The 19,706-nt window shown below is 34.2% G+C and overlaps 4 protein-coding genes and 2 pseudogenes across 4 annotated transcripts; all 6 read left to right on the top strand.

Moving 5' to 3' along the window:
* The first annotated feature begins 548 nt into the window (after positions 1-548).
* LOC115234050 lies at positions 549-2,644 on the top strand (annotated as a pseudogene).
* Positions 2,645-3,714: 1,070 nt separating this feature from the next.
* Positions 3,715-5,498, top strand: LOC115234037 (annotated as a pseudogene).
* Positions 5,499-6,859: 1,361 nt separating this feature from the next.
* On the top strand, positions 6,860-8,483 carry LOC115234043 (odorant receptor 22c-like). Its single transcript, XM_029804756.1, has 5 exons — positions 6,860-7,647; positions 7,773-7,872; positions 7,963-8,073; positions 8,146-8,301; positions 8,430-8,483. Exons 1-5 carry the CDS (start codon positions 6,860-6,862, stop codon positions 8,481-8,483), a joined length of 1,209 nt encoding a protein of 402 aa, XP_029660616.1.
* A 703-nt stretch (positions 8,484-9,186) lies between these two features.
* On the top strand, positions 9,187-13,867 carry LOC115233871. The gene is made up of 9 exons (XM_029804489.1): positions 9,187-10,027; positions 10,426-10,525; positions 10,693-10,803; positions 10,888-11,062; positions 11,766-12,573; positions 12,885-12,984; positions 13,094-13,204; positions 13,376-13,531; positions 13,760-13,867. The coding sequence occupies exons 1-9, from the start codon at positions 9,222-9,224 to the stop codon at positions 13,811-13,813; spliced, it is 2,421 nt and encodes an 806-aa protein (XP_029660349.1). The 5' UTR covers positions 9,187-9,221; the 3' UTR covers positions 13,814-13,867.
* A 493-nt stretch (positions 13,868-14,360) lies between these two features.
* LOC115234002 lies at positions 14,361-17,846 on the top strand. Its single transcript, XM_029804688.1, has 9 exons — positions 14,361-15,163; positions 15,548-15,647; positions 15,808-15,918; positions 16,018-16,185; positions 16,253-16,512; positions 16,897-16,996; positions 17,157-17,267; positions 17,367-17,522; positions 17,793-17,846. The coding sequence occupies exons 1-9, from the start codon at positions 14,361-14,363 to the stop codon at positions 17,844-17,846; spliced, it is 1,863 nt and encodes a 620-aa protein (XP_029660548.1).
* Positions 17,847-18,587: 741 nt separating this feature from the next.
* LOC115233885 lies at positions 18,588-19,698 on the top strand (the record flags this gene model as incomplete). The annotated part of the gene is made up of 2 exons (XM_029804514.1): positions 18,588-19,405; positions 19,611-19,698. Coding segments are annotated over exons 1-2 (906 nt in total), but the record flags the coding sequence as incomplete, so codon positions are not given.
* Between the last annotated feature and the right edge of the window lie 8 nt (positions 19,699-19,706).

The raw sequence follows: 19,706 nt of genomic DNA, 5'->3' as shown, positions 1-19,706 counted from the left end.
TACCACAAACATTGAAATATAGTTATTTTATTGAATAGTTTATATTATTTATTAACATGTATTTTTTATTTACAAGAAATAAATAATATATCTTATTTTTTGTTGCATAATTAGAAAAATATTAATTGATACTAGAACATATATGAATCAGAATATTTAACAAAATGCAATCAAAATTATCACTTCGTGATCGGAATTAAAATTGCTATAAAATTATACAAGTTACGATATAGGAAGATACAAACATGATATTTTTCTAGTCGCTACAAAGGATGATAAACGCGTTTGCACACAGATAAGAATATTTCCCATAGATAGTCTCCCTTGAACAATTGTATTTGCAAACTTTATCGCTACTATCTCTCTTCCTCACGTAACATTTAAATTTTTAATCCGCGCAAGCACAAGCAAGTTTATTTTACGATCAACCTTTTCTCTCTTCGATGATCAGTCGAGAATCCGCTCGCGTGTAGATTCCGCATTACTCGTAGGAAACTACGAATGAAGTCTAAGAGTATCGTAAAGCATTCTGCAAAGTACATAGAAAGATGTCAGGCAAAGAGGATTGCCGTCACAATATCATATACATCACGCAACCGACTCGCAATATTATTCGAGCGCTCGGTGTCTGGCCTTCTATCGGTAGAGAAAAATCCATTTGCAAAAAGTTTTACAAGCTCCTATTAATCTCCGTCTCTTACATCCTTCTTTCTTGTGATTTAATACTCGCTATCTTTTATTGGATAATGGAGAAAACGATGCGTGTTCGACTTCAAATCAATCCCTGTTCTCCTTTACAATTTTATGGCCGCCGGCCAATACGGCATCTTCATATTTCGGGACGATCAGTCAATGCTTGAAGCATGTTGAAGACAATTGGAGAAACGTTATCAATACTGATGCGCGCAACATGATGCTCACATCCGCCAGGACCGGAAGACAACTGGTCGCCTTTTGCGGTGTCCTGATGTACGGCGGTGCTCTCACCTTTCGAACGATTCTGCCGTTGTCCCAGGGAACGTTCGTCACCAACGACAACGTCACAATCAGGCCATTGGCATGTCCCGGTTATTATTTTTCGATCGACGTGCAAGTCAGCCCCATTTACGAAATATTGTTCGCGATCCAGTTCCTATCTGGCTTAGTTTCAGCCTCGATCGCGACGGGCGCATGTGGCTTCACGGCTATCTTTGTGGTGCATGCTTGCGGTCAGTTCAAGATCCTAATAAATCTGATGAAGAAACTCGTTGAGAAGCAGTGGTGAATGGAATACGAAGTGGACGGCAAATTGGCTGAGGTAGTCGAGCATCAAATAAGAGTACGCAAGTGAGTTTGTGTTTCACCGATTTTTAATATTACAAATTTTATTTTTTTTTGCGATTGATAGCTAGCTCTATTTTTCTGTATCGTCGTTATGTTTGCTATCATCGATAATGACATTTCAGTTTTTTGTGTTTGGTGCAGCATACTATGCACCATGTATGTTTGATGGAAATAATGACAAATACGATAACTATCTGCGTTCTGGTGTATCTCATGTTGATGGTTTGTCAATTGATTTCATAGAAATATAAAAAGCGAATCGCACGTGCGATAAAAATTTTAAAGCTAGAGATTTATTAATGATTAAATAATTCATCTTCAAACTCAAAATAAGTCATATTTTAAGTACAAAATTTATTTTTTTGTAAAAAAACACTATAAATTTCGCAATCAAGCAATGATATTGTATTTGTTATATACAAATATTTTATTTATAGGAATGGCAAAGTAATAATACAGCAGCTGTATGTACTTACTTATTATGTCTTACAAACGTGACGATTCACGTGTTTATGTTTTGTTATACCAGCGAACAGCTCACCGTACAGGTATACGTTGATCTGTATTAATGTCTTTGGCATTCATGCTGGCTATAATACATCTATAAAATAATAGAATATAAATAATTAAACGTATTTTCCACAAATAATATAATATATTCCTCTATGAATAAAATTATTAATGAATTATGAATTAAATTTCTCAAAATGCTGAAAATAGACTTTATTCCATAGAAAAAAAATTGGAAATATTTTGCACTGTTTTTTATTAAAATATTTTAATAATATCTTTTGTGTTATGCAATAATATTAATGACAGGCGGAATGAGTTGCTACTGTATCCTGCGAACTCGAATGGTATCGTCTTCCGGACAGAAAAGCACGCAGTGTCGTGTTGCTGATGATTATGTCTAATACGCCGACCAAGATTTCCGCTGGAAAAGTCATAGATTTGTCACTCCAAACATTCGGCCAAGTAAAATAATTCTAATTCCAACGCATTTTTTTATATTTGTTTACAAAAATTTGGATAAAATCTTTATGCATTGTATATCTTTTTTAAGCAAATATCTTTTTTAAAGATTTATATAGAATACATAATTATCCGCATTTTATCACGATTTAATTATATATTTTTATACATAAATCTGTACATACATATATCTCAGTTTTATAAAATATCTACTCCGTTTGCACTTTATTAATGTTTTTTTTTTCTATAAAGACTGAATTAGAAAAATAAACATATAAATGTACGTTTTCTTTAGGTGATGAAAACAGCCGGTGCATATTTTAATATGCTACAAAGTATAACCGAATAAATATTCCAATTACTGAAATTATGATGCAGGCTATATTTATATGTATCGGTAAAACAATATTTTGAGAATTAATATATACGTGTCGAATACCGAAAAAAGCTTAATTTGTGTAATATATAAATAATATTATTATTCCATATAGAATTTTATTCTGTGTATAACATATTGATATAAAAAGCTTTTCCTGGCAAACACGATATTATAATTCTAACAATAGCAAGTTATAAGACAAGAAAAAAAAGATTACATATTGTAACAAAATTATATATGATAACTTTCTTCTTTATTACGCAAGCCAGTAAATGTTGATGGATAAAAAAAATACATTTTTATTTTTACATTATTATTTAAACTGATAATCTACCAAATAATATTTTGCACAATTAAAATATAATTAATTATTTTCATAAGAAAAATTACAATGGGTTTTGTAAATGTAAGTAAAAAGCTTCATTTTTACATACAAAATATAAAAAGTTAGAATGGGAGAATACATACGATGTAAAATCCTTGCTATTCAAATATACTTTTCTTAATGATACTGCATAGCCAAGACGATATATGCAATGTGCAAAATGTATTATTATCTGATAAATCAAAAGCTTATAATGTCTCACTCATATGGCTAATACTTTTCTGTAGAACGTCGAGAATATTTCCCAATATTTCTTTTAAAGAGAAGTGTTCTATTTGTGAAACGTAATTACATTGGCAATAACTACAAACGTCAATGAACTGTTGACGGATAAGAATAAATTTCATGGAAAAATGTCTCCATAATTTACTTCATTTTCAAACTTTGCTATGCTTTTTCAAGAACTCTGAACACTCATTATTATCTATACGTTTGACGTGACTTGTCAATCGCTCGGAACGCAAGCGCACTTTATGCACCGAGTTATCCTCAGGTTAAACGATAGCTCGTCTGAGTCAGTGATGAAAAAGCACACGTTTTGTCATTACACTCATCCTTTCACGCATATCACGTTCCGAACGATAAAATTCTGCTCTTCGATAACGTCGTGCTCACAAAAATATTTAATAGAAACTTAAAAATGTTTGCGAATAAAAATTACGAAACCGATATAAAGTATACCATGCAATTAAATCGTTTTGTTTTTCGTCTATTGGGTATCTGGCCGTGCATGGACATCGAGCCGTCGTTTTTCGAAAATCTCAGCAAAATCTTGCTCATCCTGGGCTGCTATTTGCTCCTCGCCTGCGAGTTAATTCCGACAATCTTGTACGTAATTAACATCGAAAAACGTACTCGCGTCAGACTGAAACTCTTATCGTCCGTGATGTTTACGATATTAGCGGTGCTCAAGTACAGCAGCCTGGTGTTTAGCCAGAATCGAGTGAAAAACTGCTTGATACGAGTGAGAACCGATTGGCAAAACGTCGCAAGCGCGAGCGCTCGTAAATCCATGATTGATAGAACCAAAACCGCGAGACGCTTGCTCCTCTTATGCGGTTTATTTATGTACTGAGCGTTAACGATCGGAACATTACGATCAGGCACTTGCCATGCCCGAGCTATTTCATTCTCTTTGACGGGCAAATCAGTCCCGCCTACGAAATCATTTTTTTCATACAGTTCATTTCCGGATTTATAAAATACACCATCACAGTGGCCATCTGCAGTCTCGCCGCGCTCTTTGCTATGCATCTATGCGCGCAGTTGGAAATATTAATGACGTTACTGAACAATTTGATAAACGAGCCCGAAGAAAAGAATCTGGATAATAGGCTGGCCGTGACTGTGGAATATCAAACCAGGATGCGAAGGTAAATTTTGCAGTATCTCTGTCTCATTTATCATATCTATATATCTATCTGCATTCTTTTCTCTTCCTTATAAATTTTCTATGAAGTTGAAATATAACATTATCTTTTTTATTTTATTAGCTTTTTATGCTCTTTTCTAATATATTAGATCAACAAAGTTTTCTGATAAAAATCTATACCTTGCGCGCATCCCTTTATAGTTTCTTACAATTGGTGCAGGATACTTTGGAATACACGAGCCTGTTAGAAGTGATGGGATGTACGATAATTGTATGCCTTTTAGGACACGATATTCTTACGGTATATCCTAAATAACTAATGATAAAAAGTTCGCATGATTTTACATTTGTGTAAAATATGTGTACGTTTTTTTATTATTTGCATATGTAAAATTTATATAAATAATTATCGACTTTACAGGAGTGGGAAGATCAAAATGTTATAGCTATGTTTTCATATCTCGTTCTATTAACATCGATTGGATTCAACATTTTTATTTTTTGTTTTATCGGTGAACAACTCTCTGTAGAGGTATGTACATTATATTACAAATACATTATACAAGTAATATTGTGTTAATTGAGATACAAAAAGCGAGACGTGAATCTGTTGAGAAGCTTTATTTTTCCGATTATTATTTTTATTAATTTGACGTATTTTGCTAATAAAAATAGGGAGAAAAATTGGCACTTACGGCGTGTACATTGGCTTGGTATCGTCTTCCGGATGCGAAAGCACGAGCACTGATTTTAGTCATAGCCATGTCGAATATTCCTACAAAACTTAAAGCTGGAAAATTTATCGATCTTTCTATCAAAACATTCGGTGATGTAAGTAATAGGTTTATTAGTAAAAGATGATTAACAATAAAACTTTTTATAAACTTAATTATTTTATTAAAAATTTGGGCTTTTTTAATAAAATACTGATATACGCTTTATAAAAAGACTAGACCCTTTAAAAAAAATCTGATTTTACGTAAAAAGTCTGCAACGCACATATTATATTTTAGGTCGTTAAAACGGCTGTTACATACTTGAATCTTATTCGGAAAGTAATGGAATAAGTAATTCTTAAAGTGATATATACATGATTATATATATATAAAATATTTGATGCATATTTCTTTCTAATCATAGATTGTTATTCAGTAGAATTATTTATTATTTAATAGAAAAAAGTAGTAAAAATATTATATTAAATGCAAATAACTTTTTCTTATTATAAATGCATATCCTTGAATATTTTCCGCAAAATATAAAATGTCTTCTCATGGTTTCGAATATATTCTATTTATAGAATGATACATTAATATGATAATAATATCATTAATATGTATTCAATTACTTTTAACTTTTTATTTGAATGACTTGAGGCATAAGAAACGGAGAAATTAATATAAATTATCACACAATTTTTGTCTTAGTTTCTTAAAAATATAATTATGAATTATTACGTGTTCCGTATCTCAATTGATTTTTGTTATATGATTCTATATTTCTTAACTTTTGACAGTAAAATAGTCATTGAATACAGGCGGAACAAATAAACATATACTGTCATCGAACGATCAATACATTACCATTTTTCTGCCGAAAGCTTATTATTTTTTCTCTCTATTTTCTCGTGCGTGCTGATTTCTAAAGTCGCTATACGTCCGTAACTTTGCGATACTTGGTTTCTCGAATGTCCTCGACGTTTGCTATTCTTCCTTGATTTATAAAAGAGAAGAAAGATTGTGGGTATAAATTTCTGTCAAATATAAATAGCACCGTTTATAGCATTAATTAACGCAAGCACAAACATTTTCAAATTCTTTTATTTTCATTTATATTAGAAACTGTACAGAACATGTTGTATAATTTATAATTAAACAAGATATTTCATAAATCAGAACATAATGAGTTTTTTGATAGCCAATAATAAATAACAATATTTAATAACATTTAATTACTTATATGACATTTTTTTCATTATTTCTTTACCTTAGTTTCTGAAGGAAATTGCCATTTATGAATTATCATGTTATATAGCACGCAATCTCTATATGATCTCTTTATTTCAACCTTATATTTTTATCTTAATCTGTTGTAGTAAAGTAGTCACTGAGCACGGAACACGTGCATTGTCATCAAAAGATCAATATACTTTTTTCCACCGTACTTGCTATTTTTTCTCTCTATTTTCTCGTGCGTGCTGCTTTCTAAAGTCACTATACGTCCGTAACTTTGTAATGCCTCCTTTTTCAAATATCCTCGATGTTTGCAACTTTTCTATGATTTATAAAAGAGAAGGAAGATTGCGGATAATAATCGCTATTCCTACTACCGATCCCACTTCTCTTCCGCTTTGATCAGAGACGCAAGCGCACCGCCGTTACATTTCCTGTCGGTGCGTTGATCAGTTCTTTAACAGCGTTTGGATCAAATGGACCGTCAAACAAATACTTTTCATCGCGACGACATTAGACGCACCGTTCAAGTGCCACGCTGTGTTTTAAATTTGATCGGCGTATGGCCGTCGCAAGATGATTCGTCCGCTTTCAGGATCGCCCGAATAAGGATGCTCAGAATTCTGTGCCAGGCTCTACTGTACTTCATCTTCGTGCCGGGAGTGTTGAAAATGTTTCTCAAGGAGACGAACACGCGTCGTCGCCTCAAAATGATCGGTCCTATGTGCAACTGTCTGATGGCCGTGCTGAAGCACGCGGCATTAATTTGCCGGGGCGACCGCATCAAGGAATGCATCAGGCACATCGAGGAAGACTGGAGGAAGGTAAACCTGGCGGAAGACCGCAGGATTATGATGAACAATTCAAAAATCGGCCGCAGCCTCGCAATTCTCTGTGTAGCTTTCGTCTACGGTAGCGGTTTTTCGTATCGTACAATTATGCCTTTGTCACGCGGGGTTATCATTACGCCGCAAAACTTAACGATCAGACCAATGGGATTCGACGGTTATTACGTGTTCGTAGACCCGCAAAAAACACCTGCTTACGAAATTATCTTCACCATTCAGTTTCTCTGCGGATTCGTGCAGTACTCGGTAACCAGTGGTGCCTGCAGTCTAGCAGCTCTTCTGGTACTGCACGCCTGTGGCCAACTGAAAATTCTTATCGCCAAGATGGAAGATCTCACGCAGATCAAACACTTTCGCGACAAAAACGCCAATCGGAAACTGGCGGCTGTTGTAAGGCAACATATCAGGATTAAGAGGTAATATAATATTGCGATCGAGCACGTCAATTGAATTGTATGCGAAAAATTATTATAACATGTTGCTTTGTGAATATAAACAAGAGATTAATAAAAATAAAATACTTTCATTAATATCATCTTAGCTTTTTAAGCAAAGCAGAAGAAACTTTGCAATATACGTGTCTGGTAGAAGTAGTCGGATGCACGCTCATCTTGTGCCTTCTCGGATATTATATAATAATGGTACGCGAGATTTATTTTAAATTAGTATGATATAAAAAATTGGAAATGTCATTAACAGTGTAAAAGATATATTTGATGGACGTTTTATAGGAGTGGGAAGATAAAAATGCGGTGTCTATGACGACATACACTATACTTCTTTTAACATTCATCTTTAATATTTTCATATTATGCTTCATCGGTGAGCTTCTCACGGACCAGGTATTGAGTAATAATAATTACTTACGTTAATAAAAATACCAAAAGTCGTTGATTGGTTTCATACAATTATAGAGCATGAAAATGTATATTACTTCCTGTACTCTCGATTGGTATCGCATCCCTCACAAAACTGCTCGCGGTCTCGTTTTAGTGATTGCAGTATCTAGTGTACCTGTTAAAATTACTGCGGGAAAATTTATGGATCTATCTCTCAATAGCTTTGGTGCCGTAAGTGTTCCTATTTCATTCATTTCTCATATATATAGTTTGAAAGATTACAGATAAAGCTTTGTCTTGTAAATTTTAATTAATCACAAAATATTGAATCAAACATATAATTATGTGTTATATTTTAGATCGTACGGACATCGGTGGCATATTTAAATATATTACGTGCAACCAGTATTTAAATATTGGAACAGCAGTTAATTAAACAATGGAAGTAAAAAGCCATCCGTAGAAAATCTAAACTGAAATCTATAAATTTCTGTCGAATGTAAATAGCACCGCTTGTAGCATTAATTAACGCAAGCACAAACACTTCCAAATTCTTTTATTCTCATTTATACTAGAAATTGTATGTAAACTTATTTTCTTTTACATTTGTATACTTTTATATAATTATATTATAGTTGTCGCTTATAATTTATAATTAAATAAGACAGTATCAACATAACAAATTCCTTAACAAATGGTAATGATTCGTGATGCTTTACTTACATGCATATTCTTCTAAATCGTAAATTCAAACCTTGAAAATTACCGTATGGTGTCACGTATAACGGTCTTCCCTTTGCTTACCGTCGCATTTATCCGGAAGTGTGGTACGTTAAATTCGCAATCTCCTTTATGCCCCTTTATTACGCGCAGCCGTTTCGTGCACGCAAGCGCATTGTTCTGCCTATTGTTCTTTCTCCAGAAAGAGAGAGACCATCTATCATTACACACACCTGTTCAGTCATGCTCGAGCTTCTAGCCCCGCCTGACCATCTGTTGTCCGTAAACCCGAAATACGGTAACGTTGTTGGCAAAATTAAATTAACGAAAATTCTCAACCGCCAGGAAAAAGACGTGGCAAGCGCAAAATTCGCGATCAAATTCATTACGTGTAAAATTTCAATTTAACAAACATTAAAATACTGTCAGCAATGAATCTAATCGCGGAACGTTCATCGAAAACGATTCGAGCGAACGAAGATCATTTCAATTATGCGGTGCAAGTGACTCGCGTTATTCTGCGAATGATCGGTATATGGCCGATCTCGAGATTCGCATCCAACGCGGAAAAAATCGCCATCCGTTTGCAGATTGTTGTTTGTTATTTTTTATTTGCGTTTATTATCGTGCCGGGTCTTCTTTTAGTATTCCTAAAGGAACATGATTTTAAACGAAGGTTCAGAATGATGGGACCACTTCTGAACTGTTGGATATGTTGTGTGAAGTACAGTCTATTCGTTTATCATGCGAAAAAAATCCGATCGTGCCTGGAACAGGCACGACAGGATTGGCAAAACGCCGTTAACTGGACAGATCGGAAAGCGATGCTGCCCAAGGCGAGAACGGGTCGAAAATTTGCCATCTACTCTGCCCTCTTCATGTACGTCGCCGGGCTATCTCATCGTACTATCATGCCGCTCTCGAAAGGACGAATGTTGACGCCGATGAACACTACGGTAAGAGCTCTCGCGTGCCCCAGTTATTTTGTCAAGTTCGATGAGCAAGCCTCGCCGGCGTACGAAATCGTCTTTATCCTGCAATTTTTCGCGGGGTTTCTCACCTATTCGATGACGTGCGGCCCGGCCGGGTTAGCGGCGTTCTTCATTATGCACGTTTGCGGACAGCTGAGTATCTTGATCGGCAAACTGCAGCATCTCAACAACATGACGGAGCCCGAGGATCGAGCTGTCGCAACTTTGCTGGCCGACATTGTGGAACATCAAATAAGAGTAAAAAAGTGAGTTTTTAAAAATGATTAAGTGAGAAAGAGGGGAAAAGTTAACATGTAAATAAAATGTTTTTTCAAATTTTTATTAAATGAAAAGTCAGTCATAAAGTATAATTGTCAGTCATAAAATATAATTGATATAAAATTGTAGAATTTGTATGACTATGTCCGTGTGTATTTGCAGTAACTCTCTTCAAATTATAATTATTATAAAAATTATTATCGGAAAATTTTTAATATTGCAAATCAAATAATAAACTACAATGACTTTTATTTCTAACATTTTATTAATGATATACCAATATTGTAATAATATTATAAACAGAAAATTGTGAAATAGATATTATCAATTGTTGATATTAAAAATAGATTATCAATTGTTAACTAGATAAATCGTTCATTTACAGTTTTTTGAAACAAGTAGAGGAAGCTATGCAATTTATGTGGTTAGTGGAAATAGTAGGATCTACTATACTCTTATGTCTCGCGGGATATTACGTTATTATGGTAATCATGATAATTACTTTCCACGAGATTTTGCATAATCAATTTGATGTTGATATTTATCAAACAGAAATTCATAATTAATATAATATTTATGGAAAATTTTAGTTTATTATTATAATTATAAATTTATATAATAAAATTCATACATTATAATGTTAATTGTATAGGAATGGGAAAAAAGCGATTCTACAGCAATGTTAACTATGTTTGTGATGCTCACATCTTTCATTATTGCCATTTTTACTAATTGTTATGTCGGTCAACTTTTGACAGATCAGGTATTGAACGATATTTGCATTTTTGCTGTGAAAATTAGGCACCAAGAGCACTGTTCAAAAATATATAATCGCTAATTGTGACAGAGCATCAAGCTTGGATTGATAACATCTACGATGAATTGGCATCGTCTTCCGTATAAAAGAGCTCGTACTTTAATCCTGATAATGGCAGTTTCCAATATTCCGGCAAAAATCACCGCAGGCAGAATGATAGAGATGTCTCTACCCACATTCAGTAATGTAAGTATAAAAGTTTCTCGTTTTTATTTTCGTTTTTGCCAGCTTTAAATCACGCAATCTGTTTCGTTACTTCATAGATTATCAGAACATCGATGGCGTACTTTAATCTGCTTCGAAATTTTATCACATGATTTCACATCGATGAATCTTCCATTACTTAGATACCATAATGGTATGAGATATTTTAATCTGTAATTGTTATTATATTTGACACAAATGGATTAGGTTTGCCAACAAATATTTCTCTTTTCAATTTCATTTTTTCATTTTTACCAGAGATTTTATAAGAAGCCAGACGCAGAGCTTTCTAATTCATTTACTTATTAAAATCTAGTTTTAAAATTAAATATTAAAAATTATCGCGCGAGTATGGCCGTTTACTTCATTAGTAATTCACGCAGATGACACTATTAATTTGGCATAACCCGTTTATAAAACCCATGATCTGACAAAAAGTAGTACTTTCGTAAACCAAAGAGATCGTCTTGTGTGAATCGATCCTGTAATTACTTGCGGCAAAAAATCGCGCACACGCAAGCCATAGTACCGAACTTCTAACTGCGCCAAACCACCGTGGTTGCGAAGGTGATTCACCGACGCAGACGCAAGAGTGTCTGTACATAATGCAGCCGGCAAGTTTTGTCGTAGTTTCGTCTGTCAGTCGTGATCGTGCAATCGTCTCGCGAACAAATATCGGGAGAGGATTCATTTTTCCACGCCAGTCCATATCATGTTCGAATCCGCGGGTTTACACAATTCCAATTATGAGGACGACATAAGATATACCGTGCAAGTGCACAGACTGATCTTGGGATTGATCGGCGTGTGGCCGATTTTGGAAAAACCCCGGCTTCGAAAGAGACTTTTGAAGGGAGTCCTCCGGACGGTGTGTTGCTTCCTGCTATCCTTCAACCTGATACCGTGGGCGTTGTACATGTTTCTGATCTTGGATACGTTCAAGAGCAGACTGAAAATGGTCGGTGCGCTCTGTTTTTACAGTATGGTGCCCGCCATGTATTGCACGCTTATGTTACGGGAGGATAGTATCAGGGAATGCGTGAAACACATAGAGAAGGACTGGCAAAATGTCCGAGACGCGAACGACCGTAGAATTATGCTGGATCGGGCGAAAGCCGGGCGTTTCATTCTGATTTGCACTACGCTATTTCTGTTCACCAGCGGCTTTACTTACCGTTTGATACAGCCGATAGTTCGCGGCAAGATCGTTGTCAATGGGAACATCACTATCAGACCGTTGGTGCAAGGCAATTACTTCATTTTTTTTGATCCGCAACACAGTCCCGCTTATGAGATCGTGTTCTCGATGCATTTATTGACCGGTATCGTCATATATGTCGTTATGGCGAGTGTTTGTGGCGTCACCGCGTTGTTTACTATGCACGCTTGCGGACAACTCGAGATGCTGGCCGCTTGGCTGGAAAATCTGTCAAACGAGGATCAGTGGTCGAAAAACCATGCCGTTGCTCGAAGATTGGCAGCGATCGTCATGCATCATATAAGGATACGTAGGTGAGCTGCTGAAATCATTATGTATCTTGTGTTAATTTTTAGTTCAATTTTTCTGCATTTCCAATTTTTTTTTGTATAAAAAATTTGTGATGAAATTAATTGTTTTATGCTTTTCAAGATCAACTTTCCAAGTACCTGTCTGTTGAATATTTAACTCATTGTCAGAAAGATTTTGGCATTTATTTATGAGATTAAAATAATCTTTCACAATTCAAGATTTTCATAATAAAAATATTTTGTTAACTTAAACAAAATATCTTTAATGTACGTGTAATAATATAGAGATTATCCGATACGATATCGATTTTTAGATTTTTACATCGCATACAAAATCTCGTAGGAGACATGTGTTTTATTGAGATTATTGGCAGCACTTTAATATTATGTCTGCTAGGATATTACGTGATAACGGTATGCAAGATAATAGTAACATTTGTTAATAATCGATTTTTTACATCGCATGCAGATCTTTAACGCATAAATTTTAATTTTTTTAAATAAAATAATGCGTTTTATATAGGGATGGGAACGGAACGATGCACTCTCCTTTCTAACATATGCCATAATGCTCACATCTTTTACCTTTAATATTTTTATATTGTGTTACATAGGGGAAATTTTAAGTAGTCAGGTAGGATACATAGATAAAATATGTGTACAGGTATAACATCAAATATATTTATAATCGAAAAAAATATATCAAAACAAAAAATAACAAAGATTACAGATTGAAAAAAAATTATTAATTTATAGTAAGACAAGAAATATAATAATAAAAGTGCGCTCCTTATATTTTATACAGGGGAGTAAAGTATACATAACTTGTTGTACAATCGATTGGTATTGGCTGCCTAGTAAACAAGCTCGTTATCTTATCCTAGTGATTGCCATGGCCAATTATCCTACGAAGCTCACGGCGGGTAAAGTGATAGATCTTTCATTCAGCAGTTTCGGTGCCGTAAGCAATTTTATCTCTTTTGTGCAATATGACAATAGAGAAAATCTTCTTTTAATGATTATGATTAAATAAGATTTAATTATATATATAAAATAAATGTTTAAAATTATTATATTAATAAAAACGGATTGTTACATGTGTGTGTAAATTCGTTTTTCTTTATGAATGCACATTTTTATCTATAAATATATATATTTTATGCATATAAGTTTTATTTAATCTTTCTAGGTTGTTAGAACCGCGATGGCGTATTTAAATTTGCTGCGGACAGTCACTGTGTAATCGCGTAATATAATATTATATGTAAAAAGCCATGCTTATATGATTATATTATATAGAACATGTATTTGTAATTCAAATTCTTAAATGCATTTATCCGATTTTGCTTTTAACTCTGCCGGTAATTTTTATTATTCTAAAACACTGATATATCCGTCTATTTATCATTTAAAAAAATTATAATTCATGCTTTAATTATTTATCAAAAATTACTAATAAAATGATTATACACGTTATAAAGTAGTGTCCAGAATAATTTTTAAGCACCATCTTTTACAGCCTGTTCAACAATAAGTAACAGTATGGACTATACAATATAATCTACAATGGATAGTCTTAATCAACGTTACACTCACATACAAATGTAAAACTCGCATATATCGATCGTTTTTTCCCCTTCATCGTCCGGAAAATCAGAAACTTCTTCTTCTCTTAAATCAACTATATTTCTTGAAAAAACAGCGCAAGCGCTGAAGAAAAAACGAGCTCTACTGTCTTTTCCATTGCAGACATTGTCGTTCAATAGTCCGTAGACGTCCGAGTCACGATCATGTCGCGCTCTTTCCGCGTGTTCCCTACGCACAACATCGCATATGAACAGGATTGCGAGTATAGCATTCAGCTGAATCGCTGGTTCCTGAAACCGATCGGCGCTTGGCCCGGGACCGACACGTCGATCGCGGATAAACTCCTGTCGCGCTGCATCCAGTTCATCTGTCATTCTCTGATTGCCTTTACAGTAGTGCCCTGTGTGCTGTATATCTTATTCGAGCCGGACGTGCATTTGAAACTGAAAGCGTTCGGTCCGATGATACACTGGCTGATGGGCGGCGCGAATTACTGCTCATTGCTGTTTCGTAGCTACGAGATACGCAAGTGCGTGGATCATATGCGCGACGATTGGCAGGTCGTAAAGAAAACGTGCGATCGCGAAGTGATGCTGAGGAACGCCAAGTTCGGCCGATTTGTGTCCGGTTTCTGTGCAGTCTTCATGCAAGGTGGCGTCTGCTCCTACAGTATCATCACCGTTCTGACACCGGTGATCATTCGTATCGACAACGTCACCATAACGATGCACCAGCTGCCGTGTCCGTTTTACACGGAGCTAGTGGATGTCAGATACAGTCCGGCGAACGAGATCATAATCAGCCTCCAAATACTATCGACTGTCATAGTAAACTCCATCACGGTAGGCGCATGCAGCCTCGCCGCAGTTTTTGCTATGCATGCTTGCGGCCAGTTAAATATTCTGATGATGAAATTAGACGAACTCGTCGATGAGACGAAAGACAAGCGCGAGACCACGCACCGGAAACTGGTTGCTATCGTGGAGCATCATTTACGTGTACTAAGGTAGTATCGCTAAAACGCGAACTCTAAAACGGAAAATCAGGTCTTTAATACGTTTTGTCTAAAATCTAATTTTTTTAAATTTTTTCCATAAGTAAAAAATACGTAGATATATTTATAATTGATACAATGACCCATTTTGAAATAACTTTTTTTATTTTTACTATTTAATAGCTTTTACTATTTAACAGCTTCACAGTTTTGACGATTTAAAAAAAGTTATTTACATTTAAATTTTTCTATAAATTTTATTGTATTAATACTTCTTTTTACTATTTTTACTTTTTTTCTATTTTACTATATTAAATTATTCTGTAAAAATATTCGATGTTCTAAACATCTCATAAAAATGATATGATTTCAGTTTTAATACTGTTTTAATTCCAGTTTTGTATCGCGAATAGAAACAGTTATGCATCAGATATGTCTTGTCGAATTATTGGGATGCACGACTGATATATGCATGCTCGGATATTATACAATCACGGTATGAAAAAGTTCCATATCAAAAAGGCGCAATAACTGCAAAATGTAAATGTGTGTGTGTGTGTGTTGTGCCATATTATATATTACGAATATCTTTTCATCATAACATTGGTAATATTAAAATTATTCCTTATTTTTTTCGCCTATGTTGTTATTTACAGGAATGGGAATTGCACGACATAAAAAATTTGCTTACATACTTCACTATATTTGTAGCTATGTCATGTAACATTTTTATATTTTGTTACATAGCTGAAATTCTTACTGACCAGGTAGCTGCATCGTACATATATAAGCATTTCTCTTAATTTATTAGATCTTTAAATATAATTATGATATAAAAGTATAGATCACACAAAGTGTTTGTATAGTGTCAAAAAATAGGCGAAATGGCGTACATGACGGAATGGTATCGATTGCACCATAAAATTGCGCTTGACTTGATCCTAATAATCTCGAGATCAAATGCCGTCATAAAAATAACTGCCGGAAAAATGATACAATTATCTATTGCGACTTTTGGAGATGTAAGTCTGTTCGATAATTTATATTAATAGTTTATTAGTAAAATACAATTTTAAAATAAACGAATGATTTTAATATCAGCGACTTTCGGAGCTAGTGGATGTCAGATACAGTCCGGCGAACGAGATCATAATCAGCCTCCAAATACTATCGACTGTCATAGTAAACTCCATCACGGTAGGCGCATGCAGCCTCGCCGCAGTTTTTGCTATGCATGCTTGCGGCCAGTTAAATATTCTGATGATGAAATTAGACGAACTCGTCGATGAGACGAAAGACAAGCGCGAGACCACGCACCGGAAACTGGTTGCTATCGTGGAGCATCATTTACGTGTACTAAGGTAGTATCGCTAAAACGCGAACTCTAAAACGGAAAATCAGGTCTTTAATACGTTTTGTCTAAAATCTAATTTTTTTAAATTTTTTCCATAAGTAAAAAATACGTAGATATATTTATAATTGATACAATGACCCATTTTGAAATAACTTCTTTTATTTTTACTATTTAATAGCTTTTACTATTTAACAGCTTCACAGTTTTGACGATTTAAAAAAAGTTATTTACATTTAAATTTTTCTATAAATTTTATTGTATTAATACTTCTTTTTACTATTTTTACTTTTTTTCTATTTTACTATATTAAATTATTCTGTAAAAATATTCGATGTTCTAAACATCTCATAAAAATGATATGATTTCAGTTTTAATACTGTTTTAATTCCAGTTTTGTATCGCGAATAGAAACAGTTATGCATCAGATATGTCTTGTCGAATTATTGGGATGCACGACTGATATATGCATGCTCGGATATTATACAATCACGGTATGAAAAAGTTCCATATCAAAAAGGCGCAATAACTGCAAAATGTAAATGTGTGTGTGTGTGTGTTGTGCCATATTATATATTACGAATATCTTTTCATCATAACATTGGTAATATTAAAATTATTCCTTATTTTTTTCGCCTATGTTGTTATTTACAGGAATGGGAATTGCACGACATAAAAAATTTGCTTACATACTTCACTATATTTGTAGCTATGTCATGTAACATTTTTATATTTTGTTACATAGCTGAAATTCTTACTGACCAGGTAGCTGCATCGTACATATATAAGCATTTCTCTTAATTTATTAGATCTTTAAATATAATTATGATATAAAAGTATAGATCACACAAAGTGTTTGTATAGTGTCAAAAAATAGGCGAAATGGCGTACATGACGGAATGGTATCGATTGCACCATAAAATTGCGCTTGACTTGATCCTAATAATCTCGAGATCAAATGCCGTCATAAAAATAACTGCCGGAAAAATGATACAATTATCTATTGCGACTTTTGGAGATGTAAGTCTGTTCGATAATTTATATTAATAGTTTATTAGTAAAATACAATTTTAAAATAAACGAATGAATTTAATATCAGCGACTTTTCATAATTTTTTCGTAAAAACTTGGTTTCGCCTTTAGGTCATTTATAGATATAATAAATATTATATCGTAAAACATTTATATTATTTTAAATCTTTTGTTACCACCAACACACGCCTAAAGATTTATAAATATTATTATAAAATATATTAAATTATAAATCTATCACAATCATAATTATTTCAGGTAATAAAAACAGCGTTTGCATATTTAAATATACTCAGAACAGTAGCAATGTAACAAAGATATGTATATATAAAACAAAAGATTTTCCAATAGAACTGATCAAATGTATATTTACTGAACTTATATTAATAATGAATGTAGAGTTGATATAGATAATTCTTGTTATATTAATAAATACATCTTTCATTCCACATAATAATATCATTCAAACAATATGTACATGTGTGATAGAATTAATTAATTATTAATGAATTAATCATTATTAATGCAGACATAATTTTAATATATGTAATATCGAAAACAAATAACATATTTTTTTTTTGATCTGACAAACTCGTTAAACAAAAAGATAATCACTTTAAACTTTATTATGTACATTCAAACTAACTTATCAAACTATTCAAAGGATCATATTTAGAACAAAAAAAAATTGTACTGCCTTTATGGCTTATAAAATAAAAATATATTTTGATTTTACTTTCGTAAAGATTGATGATGGATCGTCCTATCCACGGAAGACTCACGAGAGATAGCTGCGCGGAAAATGCAAATCTCATGTATATAATTCATAAACAGCAGCAGACATAGTTCGAAAGGAATAGTATCCCCTCTTATCATCTTATAAAAGCCAATATGACTATAAAATGCACCCTTCATCATCCTGATATGGCTGATCGCATGAATACTTGTTTCTTGGAAGGGATGCTACGCGAAACGGCGCAGTCGTATTTAATTTCCCGAGCTTGTATCTTTGCACAATCCTTTCAGTATCTAGCAAGCTCCCGTGCTTTAACGATGTACAAAAATCCTACGCAGAATTCGAACTTCGTCGCGACTGTCTACGATTATGAGAAAGACGTGCAGCTAAGCATTCAGCTGAATCGTTGGATACTGAAGCCGATCGGCGTCTGGCCAAAATCAGCAAGAACCTCATGGATAGAAAAATCCGCTTATATGCTAATAAACGTGATTTGCACCAGTCTCATTGGCTTCCTGTTCATACCCTGTGCTGCCTACATGGCGCTCGAGGTAGAGGACACGTATAATACCTTGAAGCTCTCCGGACCTCTGAGTTTCTGTCTGATGGCCGTCATTAAGTATTCCTCTCTGATCTTGCGCGAGAACGATATCCGCAAAGGTATCCAGCACATCGAGAACGATTGGATGAACACCCGGTATTACAAAGATCGGATCATCATGATTAGAAACGCAAAGTTCGGCCGTCGTCTCGTAGCGATATGCGCGTTCTTCATGTATGGTGGTGCTGTGTTTTATTACCTCGCCATGCCATTCAGCAATGGCAAGGTCACGGAGATTGACCTAAATTTGACGTATCAGCCTCTGGTGTATCCGGTCGCCAGAGTATTCGTCGACGCGCGATACAGTCCCATCAGCGAGATTATCTTCTGGATGCAGTGTTTGTCAGGTTTCATCGCGCATTCCATCACCGCCGGTGCATGCAGTGTAGCCGCCGTATTCGCAATGCATGCTTGCGGCCGCTTAGAGATTCTAATGCAATGGATCGAGCATTTGGTAGATGGAAGGGAAGACTTTCGCGGCAACTTGGATGAGAGAATGTCGATGATTGTGCAGCATCACGTTCGGATCTTACAGTAAGTCATTTCGTGACTCTATATAAAGCAATTATTTATTATATTTTATATTACATTTGTACAATTGAAAAGTATGATTTTCAATTGATTTAACGTCGACTGGCCAAGAGTTAATAATTTAATTATTAATTAACATTCTTAAAAAAAATCATATTTTCGTTTCTCAAACATCGTCTTATGCGATAATGCCTCTGTGGTCTTTCAGTTTTATATCGCTAACGGATAAAGTACTACGTGAAATATCTATCGTCGAAATTGTAGGATGTACGTTAAACATGTGCTTTCTTGGATATTATATTAT

This window comes from Formica exsecta, unplaced genomic scaffold (genome assembly GCF_003651465.1).
Source record: "Formica exsecta isolate Colony F162 unplaced genomic scaffold, ASM365146v1 scaffold1056, whole genome shotgun sequence".
NCBI lineage: Eukaryota > Metazoa > Arthropoda > Insecta > Hymenoptera > Formicidae > Formica > Formica exsecta.
This window is presented reverse-complemented; position numbering and strand designations above follow the sequence as displayed.